Here is a 16,921-nt window from a genome sequence, read left to right as displayed (position 1 = left end):
GTGAGAAAGTGCTCAGGCAAGCACTACCCCCTGAGGAAGAGCACAGCTTCAAGCTGATCTTTCACTGGTGAAAACCAATGACACTATTGAATGGCACTAAGAGCACACCCTGCCAACTGCCTTCACCACTAAGGTTGACAATTAATGGATGAGGTTGTTTGTAGAGATGGTAATTGATGGTGAAGATGTGGGTGACTCAGGTCTTAAATTGTCTTCTGTTTGCAAATCTGTTCTCAGATGTATGTGAGTTTCTTGCAGGAAGACTTACATTTCCTATGATCCTGAGGGACTTCCCCTGAGCTGTGCTTTAGGGCTCATTGCTTGTTAGGGGTGTCTTGGCCTCCTCGTGGATCTTCGGCAAGCCAGAAACTGGGAGAAATGCATGTGGGAGAAATGCACTGGGAGAAATGACATAAAATGCATGTCATTTTGAGCAGTCACAGAAAGTTTAAAACTTACCATAGTATTTTAATGTGCAAACAGCAGGGAACATTTAAAAGGCACCTGAAGGGGAACTGCCATCTTCTTGTGCTGTGAAAGAATATATATGGTGCCTAAAAGCCTCTTGGCCCCTTTATATCTCAGTAACATCCTGTCTCACCCTGCCAGTCATGTGGAATTAGATTCACTGACTTCAATGGGGAGAGGCACCGTTCATCTGAGGAAGCTGTATGCATTCTCAACCCTGTCTAGAAAGTGTAGAAAGCAATGGGCATGAGGCTTGGGGAAGAAATAGGGCTTGGCTGGGCCAGGGGACAGAAGAGAATCTAGTGAGTCAAGTGAGAGAGGGGAAAAGGAGGTCAGAGACAGAGTCATGGATCCTGTGAATAGAGGCTTAGGCTTTAGTTGAATATCCCTGGGGGGAAATGAAGGGCTTTCAGCAAAATTTTGATGTTATCTGATTTAGAAAAAAAAAATCAGTTTGGTTGTTTGTGTAGAATGGATTTGAGAAGGGCAGAAATGGAAGTAATAAGACCATAATCAGGTGGTTTTAGGAATCAGATATCACAGTGGATTGGACTAGGGTGTGCTGTTTTGCTTTACCATCCCTAGGTGATGGCCTGAGATGGCTAATTGAACATTTGATTATGTCCAAATTCTGCCCAGCAGGAAGAAGGGGCGGGGCATGAAAAAGAACTGCTCTTTCCCTTTAAGGATACGTTTTCAGAAGTTACACTCACCACTATACTAAAGATCATAGCTGCAAAGAAGGCTGGGAAATGTAGGTTTCTTCTAAGTGGCCAAGTCCTACATAAAAATTTGGGGTTCTATCTGCAAGAAGTAGAAAACAGACACTAGAGGACAGTAATATCTGCTAACTTCTATTTAAAAAGAAAAAATATATATATGTTTGCTATTTTAAGCAAAATATCTAAGAAACTATACATGAATTTCTTTTGAAATAGAAGTTTTGCCTCCTTGAGATCTGCATTAAACTTTTGGATTATTATGTCGGTCCAAGATTCACAGCCTATCTAGCTAAATGTGGATCAAGTAATTGGTTTTAGTCACAGCTGGGCAAACACCAGATAACTTCCCAGATGAATGTCCGTCTGTTAAGAAGAGAATTGGAAAGAATTCAGCATGGGCTTGAGGTCAGAATGGTGCCTCCTTCTCCCGCACCACAGTTCATCCTTGGGACCTGCTTCTGCCTAAGCCTGGGCTGTGTGTGGGTATGTTGAGAATGAAGGCAGAGCGTGATCCACTCTTGCCCAGTAAACTTGGAACTCTGACCTCTCATTCACATTCTCCTCCCCTTTGGGGAGAATAAATAAGAGACAGAGGTCTAGGGAGGAGACATATACTCTGGAACTCCCCAAGAGGAGTAAGGTTGGGGTGGGGATCTCTTCTTTCTGAGCGGAAGTGTAAATATAGTGGAGATAAAAACAATTATCAAAAAAGCGGAAGCTAATTATTTTTAAATTTAGTGGATAATTGCTTTACAATGTTGTATTTGTTTCTGCCATATAGCAATGTGAATCAGCCATAAATATACATATATCCCCTCCCTCTTGAGCCTCCGTCCAACCCCCACCCCATCTCACCCATCTAGGTCATCACAGAGCACCAAGCTGAGATCCTTATGTTATACAGAAACTTTAACCAATTTTAAAAGAGGGGTATGGTCATGGGTATTTTGAGTTGTACAATTAATTGCCTTAAATATGCTTTGTCTGGGTAATGGATATATGGCCTTATTTTAAGCACCCATCATATTCTTATGAAATCTCAGCACAAGGAAAATAAGAGAGGAAAAAAGGCAAAAAGACAGGTGTTTAAAAATGAGGCAGTTTGATGCCTTAAGGCACTGAAAGAGAAAGGGAAGGAAAACATCCTGTAAGAAAGGTGGTGGAGGAGGTTGGGAGGGGGAGTGGATGGAGAAAGGTTAGGAGGTTGTGGCAGGGCTGAGGTTGGGGAGGCAGGGCAGTGGGTGTCCCCTCCCCAGAGACCTGGAAGAGTGGGTGCACGGGTGGGCTTCCAGCACACTCATGGGATAATAGAAGAGAGGTTAATAAAAGGATCATTCATAAGGTGTGGGCCCAGGTAAAGGCCCCAAGTCAGGATGGAGCATGCTCAGGAACTAGCAACTGTGGGAAGACCTGGAGGTCCAAGGGCAGTGACTCGTCACAGGACCCTGGTGAGGGCCTCAGAGGCTGGTGAGGACGCCGGTAGGGAAACACCAAGTCAGGGTGAGGGAAAGAGATGGAGGCATCAATGCTCTGACTGCTGGCTTCTCCTGCCTTCCCACCTCCTGGAGGTGCCTCCCACTGGGCAAATTCGACTGAAAGCCTGAGGCTAGGGAGCCTAGGTGAGACAGTCACAAAGCAACCTCCTAGTACATACAGCAGGATAGAGAAGGATCGAGAAGGACAAATGAAGAGCCCGCATGGTATTTTGGTGGAATGTCAGGTAAGGGGCTGTTGGAAAGAAGCTATATCAAAATCCCTGCCACAGTTTTTGAGTAATTAATTGCTTTCAAACATTCATTAAACATCTGCTCTGTTAGGGACTAGTGACATCAAATAAGTCAGACAGAGACTTTGTCTCTTTGGGACTCCTAAGCCAGCGCACGATTGTGGTTCTTATCGCAGATGATGGAGACTGAGGGATGAGGGACAGCAAATGGCAGCTCTGCCTGGGAGAAGGCTTCCTGGCAGGAGGGGATGGACGGATGGGCGGGATGATGCTTGAAGTACAGTTGATTTACAACACTGTGTTTGTTTCAGGTGTATGGCAAAGTGAGTCAGTTATACATACCCATACGTTCATTCTTTTTTTAGATTATTTTCCCATTATAGGTCATTATAGAATATTGAGTAATTTCTCTGTGATATACAGTAGGTCCTTGTTGGTTGTCTGTTTTATACATGGTAGTGTGTGTATGTTAATTGCCAACTTTTGAGCTGGATGTTCCATCTGCGCAGAAGGTGAAGGTGTCTCTTTTCACAGAAGCAGCATGGGCAGGATTACAGGCATCATCAGGGCTGACAGTGAAGGCATGAAGCTGGGAAGGAGGGTGGGACAGTGTCTGATACCAGGGCTTCAGGTGCCAGTTTGATGAGTTGGGATATTACCCTTTGAATGGGCAAATGGAAGTTAACGGAGGCTTACAAGGGATGTACATCTTGAAAAGGATGAACTGATGCAGAATGCTTTCCACACCTGTTTTCTTAGTATTCTCCTTTTCCATCTCATTTCCTTCTTTTTCCTCTATGCCTCTCTCACCATATTTTTTGTTGTTATTCTGTTTCTGGAAGCTGAAATATCCAGAGTGAAAGGATTAGTTAGAATGGATTCGGTGTAGGAAAAAAAATATCCCAGGTTAAAAAAAAATTCCCACTTCAGTTGCCAGTAGGGGTTTAATTTGAGGCAATGGAAATACTGAGGATGCCAACACAGAAATTAAATTGCTTCATGAGCCAGTGCTTAGTGGTTGGCCACAATAAAGTAAAAATGAGATGTTACTCCATGACAACTCGAAAAGATGTCTTGAAATATGATCAGTATTCAAGATGCCTTATTGTAGGCTGAATATGAATACATAGCATGAATTGAACGAATGAAAATACAAACACATACTCTCACATTACTTTTCTGCACATTGGTCAGCAAAGAGAAAATTCTTTCAGACTTTGGGGAGAAAGTCCTTTGCCTAATTATTCAAACAACCATTTCTTATCTGCACTTTTATTTTATATACCCTTTACACCTGTTTAATTAATCCTAAACATGATGCTGACTGCTAATTAAACAGCCCTGAAAGTGACTGACTGAAGGTAGTAATTTGAGATAATTAGTTTTGGTTTCAAACACTCAATTTTCACACTTTGTGCTCATTTTTAGAAAGGGGTGGCTCATTATTATAGGCAGGGTGTGGATTGTGTAGGGCATTTTACTGCTGGACTCTGAGTAGCTGAGGAAGTAGAAGGATTATTATGCATCCTGATAGGCCAGTGTAATGGTATAGCACTATGGAATTTGCCATAGAATGCTCCCTGTTCCCTCCTACACATGTGCGTGCATACACACACAGAATTCCTTCCAAAATGAAGCTCAGGCTGTTGGATCTTTTTCACTAGAACATAGAAACACACATGATCTTGATCTTTGGGAAAGATCTCTAGTAAAGGGTAGACCTCACTGAATCATCCATTATCTCTTTCCCAGGTCCTCTGGAAGTAACCAAGAAGGGCAACATTTGGTGTGTGGTTAGAGATTTGGATGGATGTCCTTGCTAAGTATTTATGTACTCGAAAGCACACAGCCTAATCAAGGGGACAATCTATCAAGAGGTGACTGGTATATCTGGCAGAGAATGCAAAGGAACAAAAAGGACACAGGTCAAGACTGGTTTTCACGGTCCCACAATATTGACAGGCAAGTTAGTAAGGTCCTGCTAGGAGAACAGGGCCCAGAAGAATTGGGTGTGAAACAGACTAAATCATTGTAGGTAATATAGATAGATGCAGGCTGCTGCTGCTGCTGCTGCTAAGTCGCTTCAGTCGTGTCCGACTCTGTGCGACCCCAGAGACGGCAGCCCACCAGGCTCCCCCATCCCTGGGATTCTCCAGGCAAGAACACTGGAGTGGGTTGCCATTTCCTTCTCCAAGATGCAGGTTACTCAGAAGCCAAACAAGTTCTTCAGCACCCTGGAGAGCTCCAAGCACAGTCTTCTGGGTAAGGAGGCTTTTATACCTTAGAATGTTCAGTGTCACTTCACTGGCCACCAAAAATGGAGGAGGACTCTCCAGACCTACAAAAGGTCTGGATACAGATGTTGAGGGCTTTTTCAAGATGTCAAGAGGAAACTTGTAACCTCCTTGTGGATTGGGGATTGTCTGGTCAGGGGGTGGTAGGTGATGCATGGTTCCCAGAGTGTGTAGCTCTGTGCAGGAAGATGAAACAGCAGCCCACTAAACACCAGAGCCCTGACATTAGCTGCAAGATCTGACAGAGAGCAGAGTTAACAGTTTTTATGTATGAGTCAGACCTGCATCTTCAACCAAGCATCCTGAGTTAGGGCATTGTAGAGTCATTTTGGCCTCTGGATTTTCACATCACAGATGAGGGTACACATCTCTTAAACTCCAGATCCCACAATAGTGTTGCCCACTTTTTAGTTGCTCTCATTCATTTCACAGGAACCTCAGAAGAAACACGTCAAAGACTGAGCTCATCATTTTTGTCTTCCAAATCTCCTCTTGTTCTTCTGCCTTGAAAAATATCAAACATCATCTACTCAGATACCAAAGCTATAGAACTGAGAATCATTTCCCATTTTCCGTACACCTTTCTTGGTCTTTTAGATACTCACAGGTTCTACACCCTTCCTTTCTTCCCACCTGCTACTGCCTTAGTTCAGTTTATTTTATATTTTCTTACATAGATTTCTATAGTAGTTTTCTAACTGGAACTAGTAGGCAACTTCTTATGTCTTCCCTTTAATTCAGTGTATCTCTGAATTATGGGTCCACTGGCATCAGATTGTTCTGGAGGACATATTAAAATGAAGATTCCTAGATGTCTAGACAGACTAAGTCAGAATTTTTGGGCATGGGGCTGCCCAGGTGGACACGGAAATGTGAGGGTTTCTACACTTCCCAATGCTGCCAATGTGATCTTTCTAAAACAAAATTTCTGTTATGCCACTCCCTCGGTTACAGTCATGCTGTGCCTCCTCATGACCTTGGTGATAAAGTCCACACTCCTTGTCATACCTGAGGAACCCTTCATCCTCTGGTTTCTGTCTAGCTCTGAAGTTATACTTCCTGATGTTCCTCCCTTGATATTCTACTTTCCCACCGCGAGAAACGCTGCAACACCATACCCTCTCTTGACTCTGCCTTTGGGCATGCTGTTTCCTGTGGCTGAAATGTCTTTCCCCATGTTTTTGCCGGATTTCCTGCATCTTCTGTGCTTGGTCTAGGCTGCATGTCCCTCTGCCATGCTTCTTTAACACCCCTGAGTTCTTCTGCCCTGGCACTTTTCATAGAGTAAGACTCTTCACTTGTATATAGGAGTGAATATTGCATTTCAAACCCCTTTAGGGGTAGATTTGTGGCATGCAGTTAATTTGCTACTCAGCTTGAAATTATTTAGGAGAAACAGCATATCTCTAATTTCAGATATCTTCTAGCAATTCACCCTGTTTATGTCAGAAAATAGTCTCTTATCCTAAAGAAATTACGGTATGGATTCCTGTTTTGTGATTTTTTTTTTTTTTTTGAGGATGGAAGCCTGGAAAGACGTTATAATTAAAAGATACATGGTTAGCTGTTCCCAAATCTTATTGTGGTACTCAGTGATTATATTAATAAGCACTGACTAGATTTGCAAAGGTATATATTTAAAATAATTTACCCAAAATATAATCTTAGTACTAAAATGGTATCAAGTGTAACAAAAAAAGTCTTGTATTAAATGCTCTACTCATCATTGTGTAGCCTTTATATCCCAAAGCCAAAGACGATTTCAGAGGAGACCTTTTCTGAGGCACGTGTGTGCATTTCATGTTCGTTTCTGCCTCATTTCTTCACCGGAAGTTGTCATGTACAGAATAAGAAAAGCAACAACAACAAAAAGCACAAATGTTTTGCTTTGGCTTCTGAAACAATGGGGACTGAATCAAAACTAAATTCTTTCTGTTCTGTTGTTGGTTTTTAGTTGCTCAGTCATGTCTGACTCTTTCGCGACTGTATAGACTGTGGCCTGCCAGTCTCCTCTGTCCATGAGATTTCCCAGGAAAGAATACTGGAGTGGGTTGCTGTTCCCTTCTCCAGGGGATCTTCCCCACCCAGGGATCAAACCCATTTCTCCTGCATTGCAGGCAGATTCTTGACTGCTGGGCCACCAAGGAAGCCCTCTTATTTAGAAATGTGCTTTGAAAGAAAGTGAGCCCACAGACCTATATAAGCTACTTTCTAATGAAATTGATGGTGATGAAATCTTATCTTGGCTGCAGGCAGCTCTGTCTAGGTTTCTGGTATAGCTTTGACTGTTTAATCTCTTGTGCAACAGTCCATCATTTGACAAGATTCCTCATGGGTAGAAATGACCTGTCATTTGTTTTGCAGATACCTCAAATCAGCTATGCATCCACCGCCCCAGAGCTAAGTGATAACACCAGGTATGACTTCTTCTCCCGGGTGGTCCCTCCTGACTCCTACCAAGCGCAAGCCATGGTGGACATTGTGACTGCCCTGGGGTGGAATTACGTGTCGACGCTGGCTTCTGAGGGTAACTACGGAGAGAGTGGTGTGGAGGCCTTCACTCAGATCTCGCGGGAGATTGGTAAGTGTATATTTATCAGATGATCGTGTTTGAGGTGACAGGCTGTGGAAGTCTGAGTGTCCCCAAGAGCTCTCTGATCTGTGTGGGATAATTAGAGCTCCTACAGATGCATGACCCAGGCTGTCCACTCTAGGGGGAAGCTGGGCTTATTATAAATGGTTTTGTTGTTCATGGTCTATCAAGGTGACACTCTTGTGCTAATTTGGGAAGTAGAGCTCCTGACTCAGGCAAACATTTTTTCAAAGTTGTCTGTTTTGACGTGGGAGTTTGCTGGCACATTAGAGCCACTGTATATTTGAATAAATGACATACTATTTGATTGTTCTAGATGGAAGCTTATATTAGCAAGTCATTAAATATTTTTAAAAAGGCAGTAGAATTTAACATCCAACACTAAAGGGATTAAGACTGGTAATCATCTTAAAACAATACTGAAGTAGCCCCCAAGGCTATACTTGAGTGATATTCTTATTGTCATTTTTGACTTTATGAATTTTGATTCTTACCTCAAACTCTGAAGCTTGCAGTGAGTGGGATTAAGAGCAAGATGTGGAAACCTGTTTAGAACAGGGTGCTTGTGAACTCTGTCCTGGGTTTTTTCAATGTTCTCATTCAAATCTCCGTAGGCATTTTACTCTGTGTATTTATCCATGAGGCTGTAAATCTACTGCACAGTGTGGAAGAACCAGAAGACAAAACACCTCAGGGCATAAGCCTTATTGCTGATTGGGCAACAAACATAACTTTTCGGATGAAAGGAGATATGTTACCAGTTACTTAACAAATGCTATTGTTCTTACTAAGAATTACTGAATAAAATTTGCATATTTTTCTATTGCATTGCTTTCTGTAATAGCAATGTTTTGCCAAAAATTGTAAGCGTCCTTTAGCTGTTTTGGGGTAATTTTGAACTTTGATAACTTAATGTTTTTCTTTGAAGCTTTAATGCAGGAAAAGACCATGGGAATGATTTGGGCAGGCCAAGCATCTAAATTTACTGGAATAAGGTTTTCTCTTAAAAGATATGAAGATGCCTAGGATCTGTTACGCTGCATGTAATAAGCGTGGAAACTTATGATGCACAATATTTAGTGTGCTTAATATTTGTTCCAGTACTGTGCTGCTGCAGAAAATGTAGAAAAGACCTGGTCTTGTTGGATAGATTGGCTTAATTTATTTAAGGGACAGCTATTCATTCTTTGTTATAAATATCCATGATGGCATAATCTTTGCTCTTTTGAATTTTAAATTATCTCACTATTGCTATAAAAATGATTCAAAACATTCAACTGAACTTTGAATGATGGTAAATTATATTACCTTCTTGGAAAAGAGTCTCACATTCATCCTTAGGAGAAATGCCCACTCAAATGAAAACAGTAGCTTCTGAAAGCAGGTTGAATGCATTATTTAAGCAGCTGATGTTAGTTCTCACCAAAGTGATAACTTAACAAAAGAAGGCAACTAATAGAATATGTATGGAAATGAGAGGTTTTCTGCAGTGATCTGTACATTCTCCACTAGAGGACACATTTTGTGTGCATGCGACAGATTACTATGAACAATTTAAGACAGGACATTGTTGCAGACTCTGATAAAGTGCATTGTTTTAAAAGTTAAAAGTGAGAGTGCAGTTTTATTCTTCTTACCAGAAGGGAAAAAAAAAGAAATACTTAGTTCTCACTTTTAGGGAACATTGCTATACTTTGGTAACTGTCACCTTAAAGGATTCAGGTGGTACCATTCATTATTACTGTCTCTATCTTAGTCATTAGTATGGGAGAAAATAATTTTAGTGCCTCGTGTATGCTCCTGATTAGAGCAACATTTCTTTTCTGTTGATCCCTTCAGCATTCTGTGACTTGATTGGCTGTCCATTCTATTTCAGTCCTCTCTTATCTGGGGAATGGAGGAGGGCTGTATTGTCAATTAATATGCAGAATACTGAAAAGGCCAAATTAGTGCCACACTAGAGTATGCCATGGAATATATTAAATATCAAAATCATCCCTCATTTTAATGACAAAGATTTTATCTAGAACAAAAATAGCTGAAAATTAAACCTTTTACATGACAATGAGATTAATGGGAATGACAAATGGTAGCAACTTAACCCATTCTGAAGTGATCTGATGGCTCTAATGAAAATTCATTAGTTCTGTAACATTTGCTCCTCTTACTACAACATTGGCGGCATCTCTGTCACTGTGTTACCAGTGTTTTTAAAGATCTTAGTCTCTTGACTGAGAAGGAGACATACGCATTCATTTTTTGGAGTGTCTGCCTATTAATGAAATTGTATATTTTCCCAACTCTTGTAAAGTTTCCTGTACTCTGTTGAGGGTTTCTCCCTTCAGCAACGTTAATTGCTATGAAATTTCAGTGTAGACTGGGACTTCCTATGTTTTGTCTCTGATTAATTCTGGCAGAGCATAATGGAATGATAGTGAAATGAAAATCTGTTTAGTGATACATTGCTTGCATGGTTTGATTATAACGTTTTTCGTTTTGACAAAATCCGAGACGTGAGGAAGCCTTGGAGAACAAAGTTTATGAATGAATGATGGTCTTGAACACAGATGTCAGTGATGTCTCTTCTGTAGTCAGGATCCTTCTCAGGGAGAGAGGGACAGGAGTTATTTGATACAATAAGACAAATAGTCCCTTGATATTCTAGTTGTTATAGTCTCAGCCCCAAGCATCCTGACTATAGCGTTTTTACTGGAGAAGGCAAAAAAAAAAAAAAAAAAAAAAAAATTGGGATCAACAAACGTCACAATTTGACTGGGTCATAGTTTGTGTAGTAAGGTATGGAAGACAAAACTGGAAGACTTGACATGGCACGTAGATGACTATTGTACCGCATAGTGTAGTAATTTTATCTTTCATTTTCTAGACAGTGGAGGAAACCACTGAATAGAGAGGAATCCATCAGAATACATATTTAAGATTTTGCTAATAAGAAGTAGAAGATGGGGAGACCAGTTGAAAGACTTGCAATATCAATCTTAGCCTCATAGAGGGCAGTGATAATAGAAATGGATGAGGGGACAGACTTGAGAGACACTTGTGAGCTAAAGTCTCTGGAGCTTAGCAATTGATTGGAAGTAGAGCTTGAAGGTGAAGCTTCCCTGATATCTCAGCTGGTAAAGAATCCGCCTGCAATGCTGGAGACCCCGATTCGATTCCTGGAGTGGGAAGATTCCCTGGAAAATGGATAGGCTACCCACTCCAGTATTCTTGGGCTTCCCTGCTGGCTCCGATGGTAAAGAATCCACCTGCGATGTGGGCGGGGGAGCCTGGGTTGGGAAGATTCCCTGGAGGAGGGCGTGGCAACCCACTCCAGTATTCTTGCTGGAGAATCCCCATGGACAGAGGAACCTGGTGGGCTACAGTCCATGGGGTTGCAAAGAGTCAGACACAACTGAGTGACTAAGCACAGCACACAGAGCTTGGAGGTAAAACAAAATTAAACTTGAAATTTTGGTTAATTGGAAAATGCAAGTACCATGAATAGAAAAGAGAGAGTAAAGTGGAAAGACTGGTTTGGAATGGGAAGCATGGTTTGATTATGAACTCAATAAACTGTAAGTGCTGGTACATACCTTTGTGGAGAAGAACACAGTCAAGGACGTTGGTTGAGAGCCAAAGCAGGAGCTGAGATGTAGTTCTGAAGTTGATTCTCAGAAAATTTATAATCGAGGTGAGAAAGGTAGTTGCTAAGGTGTAGAGTGTGAATTAGAGTAAGAAATGTAGAGTGAGAATTAAAGGGGGCAAAGGATACACTTGTGGGCTTTACGTAAAGGAATGGGATGGTGAGCATTGTTGAGGATGTAGAGGAAAGGAAAGCATTGTGCATGGTTGATATGAGTGTAAATTGGTATAGTCATTATGGAAAATAATATGGTGTTTCTTTGGAAATTAAAAATAGAACTACCACATGATCCAGTGATTCCACCTCTAAGTTTATGTCCAAAGAAAATGAAATCAATATTTTGAAGAAGTATCTGCATCTTGTGTTCATTGTAGCATTATTTTGAATAACCAAGATATGAAAACAAACTAAATGTCCGTTGATGGATGAATGGGCAAAGTATATCTATATTCATGTATCTATCTATCTATCTATATAATGGGATATTATTTAGCCTTAGTAAAGAAGGAAATCCTACCACTTGTGACAACATGGGTAATCTGGAGGGCATTGTACTAAGTGAAAAAAAGCCAGACACAGAAAGACAAATCCTGCATGCTCTCACTTATATGTAGGATTCTAAAAAGTCAAACTCATGAAAACAGTGTGTTACTAGAGGCTAGTGGGGGAAGAGGGAAGGGGAATGGAAGGTATTGGCCAAAGAGAATACACTTGTAGTTAAACAGGATTAATAAATTCTGAAGATCTAATACACAGAATGGTAACTATAGCTGATGATACTGTGTTGTTTACTTGAAATTTACTGAGAATTGACCTCAAGTGTTCTCACGACACACACACGCGCACAGCTATGTGAGGTAATGGAAGTGTCAATTAGCTTGATTATGGTAATCATTCCACAGTGTATACTTTTATCAAAACATTGAGTTGTACGCCTTAAATGTATACAACTTTTGTCAATTATATCTCAATCAAGTTGAGGAAAATAAAATTAGTATAAATGAAAAAAAATGAAGATGTGGCAATAGTGGCCTAGACTTAGCAATGGAAAGCCAAGAATAGGGCAGAGTGTTCTCTTGATGGGATTTGTGGCTATGGGAGGGCTCTAAGTCTTCTTTGAAGTTTTCCATGATGAGAGATGGTAGGAGTTCTTGATGAAAAAATCAAGGCTATTGAGCAGATTTTCATAAGAGAACAGGAACCTTGCCAGAGGGCACAGCTGAAATTATGTGGCATTGTGACAGAGGATCAAGGATTGTCCTTGACAGGGAGTGTATTAAGGCTGCCATAACCAACTGAGTGGCTGAAAACAACAGAAACTTAACTCTCTCACAATTCTGGAGGCTAGAAGTCTGAAATCAAGGTGTCGGCAGAGCCACACCTTGGAATTTGCTGGTAATCAATGGTGTTCATTGATCACCAGAGGAACCTGGTGGGCTACAGTCTATGGGTGGCAAAGGTTTGGACATGACTAAGCATGCATGCAGTGGTGTTTGTTGGATTCATCCATCAATTTAGTCTTTGCCTCCATCATCACATTGCTATCTTTTCCCTTCTTGTTTCTGTCCCTGTCTTCTCCCCTTATAAAGATGCCAGTCATGTTGGATTAAAGGCCCCACCCTACTCCAGTATGATCTTAACTAATTAGATCTGCAATAACCCTATTTCCTTCAGTTCAGTTCAGTTCAGTCACTCAGTTATGTCTGACTCTTTGCGACCCCATGAATCGCTGCATGCCAGGCCTCTCTGTCCATCACCAACTCCTGGAGTTCACTCAGACTCACGTCCATCGAGTCTGTGATGCCATTCAGCCATCTCATCCTCTGTCGTCCCCTTCTCCTCCTGCCCCCAATCCCTCCCAGCATCAGAGTCTTTTCCAATGAGTCAACTCTTCCCATGAGATGGCCAAAGTACTGGAGTTTCGGCTTCACCATCATTCCCTCCAAAGAAATCCCAGGGCTGATCTCCTCCAGAATGGACTGGTTGGATCTGCTTGCAGTCCAAGGAACTCTCAAGAGTCTTCTCCAACACCACAGTTCAAAAGCATCAATTCTTTGGCACTCAGCTTTCTTCACAGTCCAACTCTCACATCCATACATGACCACTGGAAAAACCATAGCCTTGACTGCTACTGCTGCTAAGTCGCTTCAATCTAGACAGACCTAATTATATCTGCAATAACCTATTTCCTTATAAGGTCACATTCTGAGATATTGGGTGTATCTTTCTGGGAGACACAATTTAATACCCATGACAGGGGAGACAGTATGAAGAAGGGTGTACTTAGGGAGAAAATTTCCATCATAGAGATGGGAGGTAAACCAGGAGGACAAACAGTAAGCAATAAAGATGAGGAGGTTTCTAAGTAGACAGAATTTGGTAATGGAGAAGACCATAATATAATATGCTCAAAAGTTCCTTTTGAAGTGCTACAGAGTTTTATTCTCTCAGTCTTGACTAGTTGGGTAGATGAGGTGACCTGATGGATAACTCAGGGTTCTAGACTGGGTGGGATCTTTGTGTCTGGCTTTCCTAGGATTCTAAGCAGTCAGAAGTTCCCTGGTCAGATCATTGACCACTCCCTATACAGTGGGGGTACTAGTTGTTCAGCCCCCCTGCTTTGTGTAATTCCAAGCTATTGTTCTTTTCAGTAACACCTGGGTAATTATGGACATCTGAGAGTCCTTCTGGCCTAACTGATTTTTATTTTTCCCTTTGGTCTTTTTTGGCTTGAGGGAAGGGAATAGCTTAGTTGCTCCTGGTTGTTAGGACTTTTCCATCACCTATTTTACACACCCTCAGTTCTTAGGACCGCAGTCCTCTATGTCTGTCTTGTTTTAATGATTTGATATGATGTTTTCATTGATATTGTAATAAGGAGGTTAATAATACATGCCCATGCTTTTCTGTCGTAAGCTCTGGAACTTGTAGCTTGTGACTCAATAAATGACTTCTTGAGGCTTTAGACAGGTTGTTTCCCCTCTTTGTCTTAGCTTATTATATTATTTAAAAAAGAAGACAGGATAATAAATGTTAATGCTGCCATGATCATTATAACGGGGCAAGGAAGCTAAAGCTTTATCTTTGAAGATAAAAGCAATGTGTGAAAGCACTGTATCTTATCACTGTGAATTTGCACAGTATGGCAACACATGTCCTTTAATCAGCCATCGTGTTTATGAATGGCTTATTGAAGATGACAGGCCTGCAAGTTGTCATCGCACACATTACGGGGGCAGAATAGACCTGATTCTGTCAAGTCTTCTACTGTACGTGACTTTTTTTCCTCCCAATTTGCAAATGTTGGAAGCTTCTGACTATTGTCTGACTTGTGTTCTGAATCTTAAAATCTCAGACTTGGAAGGGACCACAGAGGTCGTTGGATTGGCAAAATTTGTTCAAAATGTTAATGCAATAAATCAGTTTAATTAATTCATTTTTTATGTATATAAAATGACCGACACTTGCCAAAACACTTGATAGTAATATATTTTCAGTGTGGATCAAGAAATAAAGTAAATTTCATTCCAACTCTCTGATGAAAAAGTGCCCACTGATCATATTTTTAAGCTATCTCAGTACAGTTTTAAAAGGAAGCATTTTTTTCCTCCTGGGCTATAAACAAGAATCAAGTTTCTATTAACTGCAATGGATTCGCATTGAGATTAAAACAAAGTATTTTCAATGACAAAGGAAAAAAAAATACAGAGAGCAGCCTTTTCCCTCAGATGTTCATTGCTTTGGAAAAATGACTTCCAGCAGGCAAAAATCAATTTGACAAAAGTATTAATGTTGTAAAATACTATGAATGAAAGGAAACATTTTAATTCAATTGAAACTTTTGCTTTATATTTCTACAGCTGAGTTCCATTGATAACACCACATTTCAAGTTGCAAATCATATTTAATTAATATTAACACCAGGTAATTGGCAAGAATAACTTCAAAGGAGGGCTGAGGAAATTGCAAATTGGAACTGCAGGTGCAGCGATCCTGCAGAAGCTTTACAGGGATCCAAAGAAAATGTATATGATTTTGACAATTACTGCAGAACTTGATCAAATAGAGCATCATTTCAAAGCTGTTCTTCACTCTGGCCTTGCTTAATATTTAGGGCTTAGCAATGGCTAAGTAGCAACAGCTGCTATTAATGTGAAATGGCAAATAGCATCCAATAGATGCTTTTAAACCTATGATTCTAACACTATAGTAGTAAACAAGGGCAGTTTGATGCAGTGAAACCCACCTTGGAATCACAAATGTGTTTAAATTCCCCTTCTTCAATTAAGAGATTTTGTCTGAAGGTTCATTTCCTTCTCTGTAAAATAGATAAGGCCTCTGCTCAGTGATCATTATGTGATAGAATGTTCTTCATAAACTTGAAAGTGCTATTTGATATCAGGTATTGCTAGTGAAAGGAGTTGAGGTAATACAGGGTTTTTTCTTTCCAGAATGTGTGGCAAAGCTGTAGACGATTGTGAAGGTGGTGGATGTACTGCCTGCTTCTCAAGCAACCAGAAGGCTTTGCTTGATTCATTAATTACTTTCAAACTTAATCATTTTCTGCCTGAAAGGTGAGAGAGGGGATTTTGAATGGCTTCTGACTACCTACTCTCACTGTTGCTAGTCCTCCTGTCTTATTCTTGTCGCCCCTGGCCACTGCATATTGCTTATCATATCGCCAACAGTGGTGTTTGCTTGGGTCTGCTTACTCCGGTAGGACATTGTTCAGATATCGAAAGAAGGAAAAGTGAAAGTGAAGTTACTCATTCGTGTTGGACTCTTTGTGACCCCATGGACTGTAGCCTACCAGGCTGCTCTGTCCATGAGATTTTCCAGGCAAGGGTACTGGAGCGGGTTGCCATTTCCTTCTCCAGGGGATCCCAATCCAGGGATTGAACCCAGGCCTCCCACATTGTAGGCAGACACTTTACCGTCTGAGCCACCAGGGAAGTTAAGATATCAAGATATCAAGTCCAGATATCAAGACAAGCTTGCCGCATCCTTAGTGATATGTTCTCATGAACTTAACTGTGTGGAACCACTTGCCATTCTGATTGTAATGCCAATTTCCCTGTATACCTGTCTCACCAGAATGTGTTTTTCTCAATAGAAGAATCCTCTTCCATCCTAATCCCCAGCAGACTACCTAGCATATGCCACATGCTTCATGAATTTCTGTCGAATAACACTGTCGCCAGCTTCAGGGCAGTGTAGGTGCTGTGATCCTTGTGGTCAGGCTTGCTTGCGCTCTGGAAACCAAAGGGTGGAGATGGCCCCAACAATGGCTGTGCAGTTTCCTCACTAACATGTAACCTCTATGGGAACATTTGGGACTTCCCTACTGTTGAACCACTCAGAATTCATTTTTTTTTTTTTTAAATTACTGGAAAATACCAAAGCCTGTCATCTGGAGGTTGAACCCACCCTTAATCCCTCAGTCTAAACAGTGCTGGGAAGTGGGTTAGAGCTTCT

General features: G+C 41.0%; 1 protein-coding gene across 4 annotated transcripts in view; it reads left to right on the top strand.

The window, feature by feature from the left end:
• Nucleotides 1-16,921, top strand: part of GRM8 (glutamate metabotropic receptor 8) — an 893,584-nt gene that overhangs the window by 144,983 nt on the left and 731,680 nt on the right. For all 4 annotated transcript variants that reach the window (XM_042248768.2, XM_042248770.2, XM_042248771.2 and 1 more), the window contains exon 3: nucleotides 7,575-7,791. In XM_042248768.2, the coding sequence (XP_042104702.1) occupies nucleotides 7,575-7,791 (217 nt within the window). The remainder of the gene's footprint in view (nucleotides 1-7,574; nucleotides 7,792-16,921) is intronic.

Source organism: Ovis aries, chromosome 4 (genome assembly GCF_016772045.2).
Source record: "Ovis aries strain OAR_USU_Benz2616 breed Rambouillet chromosome 4, ARS-UI_Ramb_v3.0, whole genome shotgun sequence".
Lineage (NCBI taxonomy): Eukaryota > Metazoa > Chordata > Mammalia > Artiodactyla > Bovidae > Ovis > Ovis aries.
The sequence above is the reverse complement of the archived record's forward strand: the minus strand, read 5'-3'. Positions and strand labels throughout refer to the sequence as shown.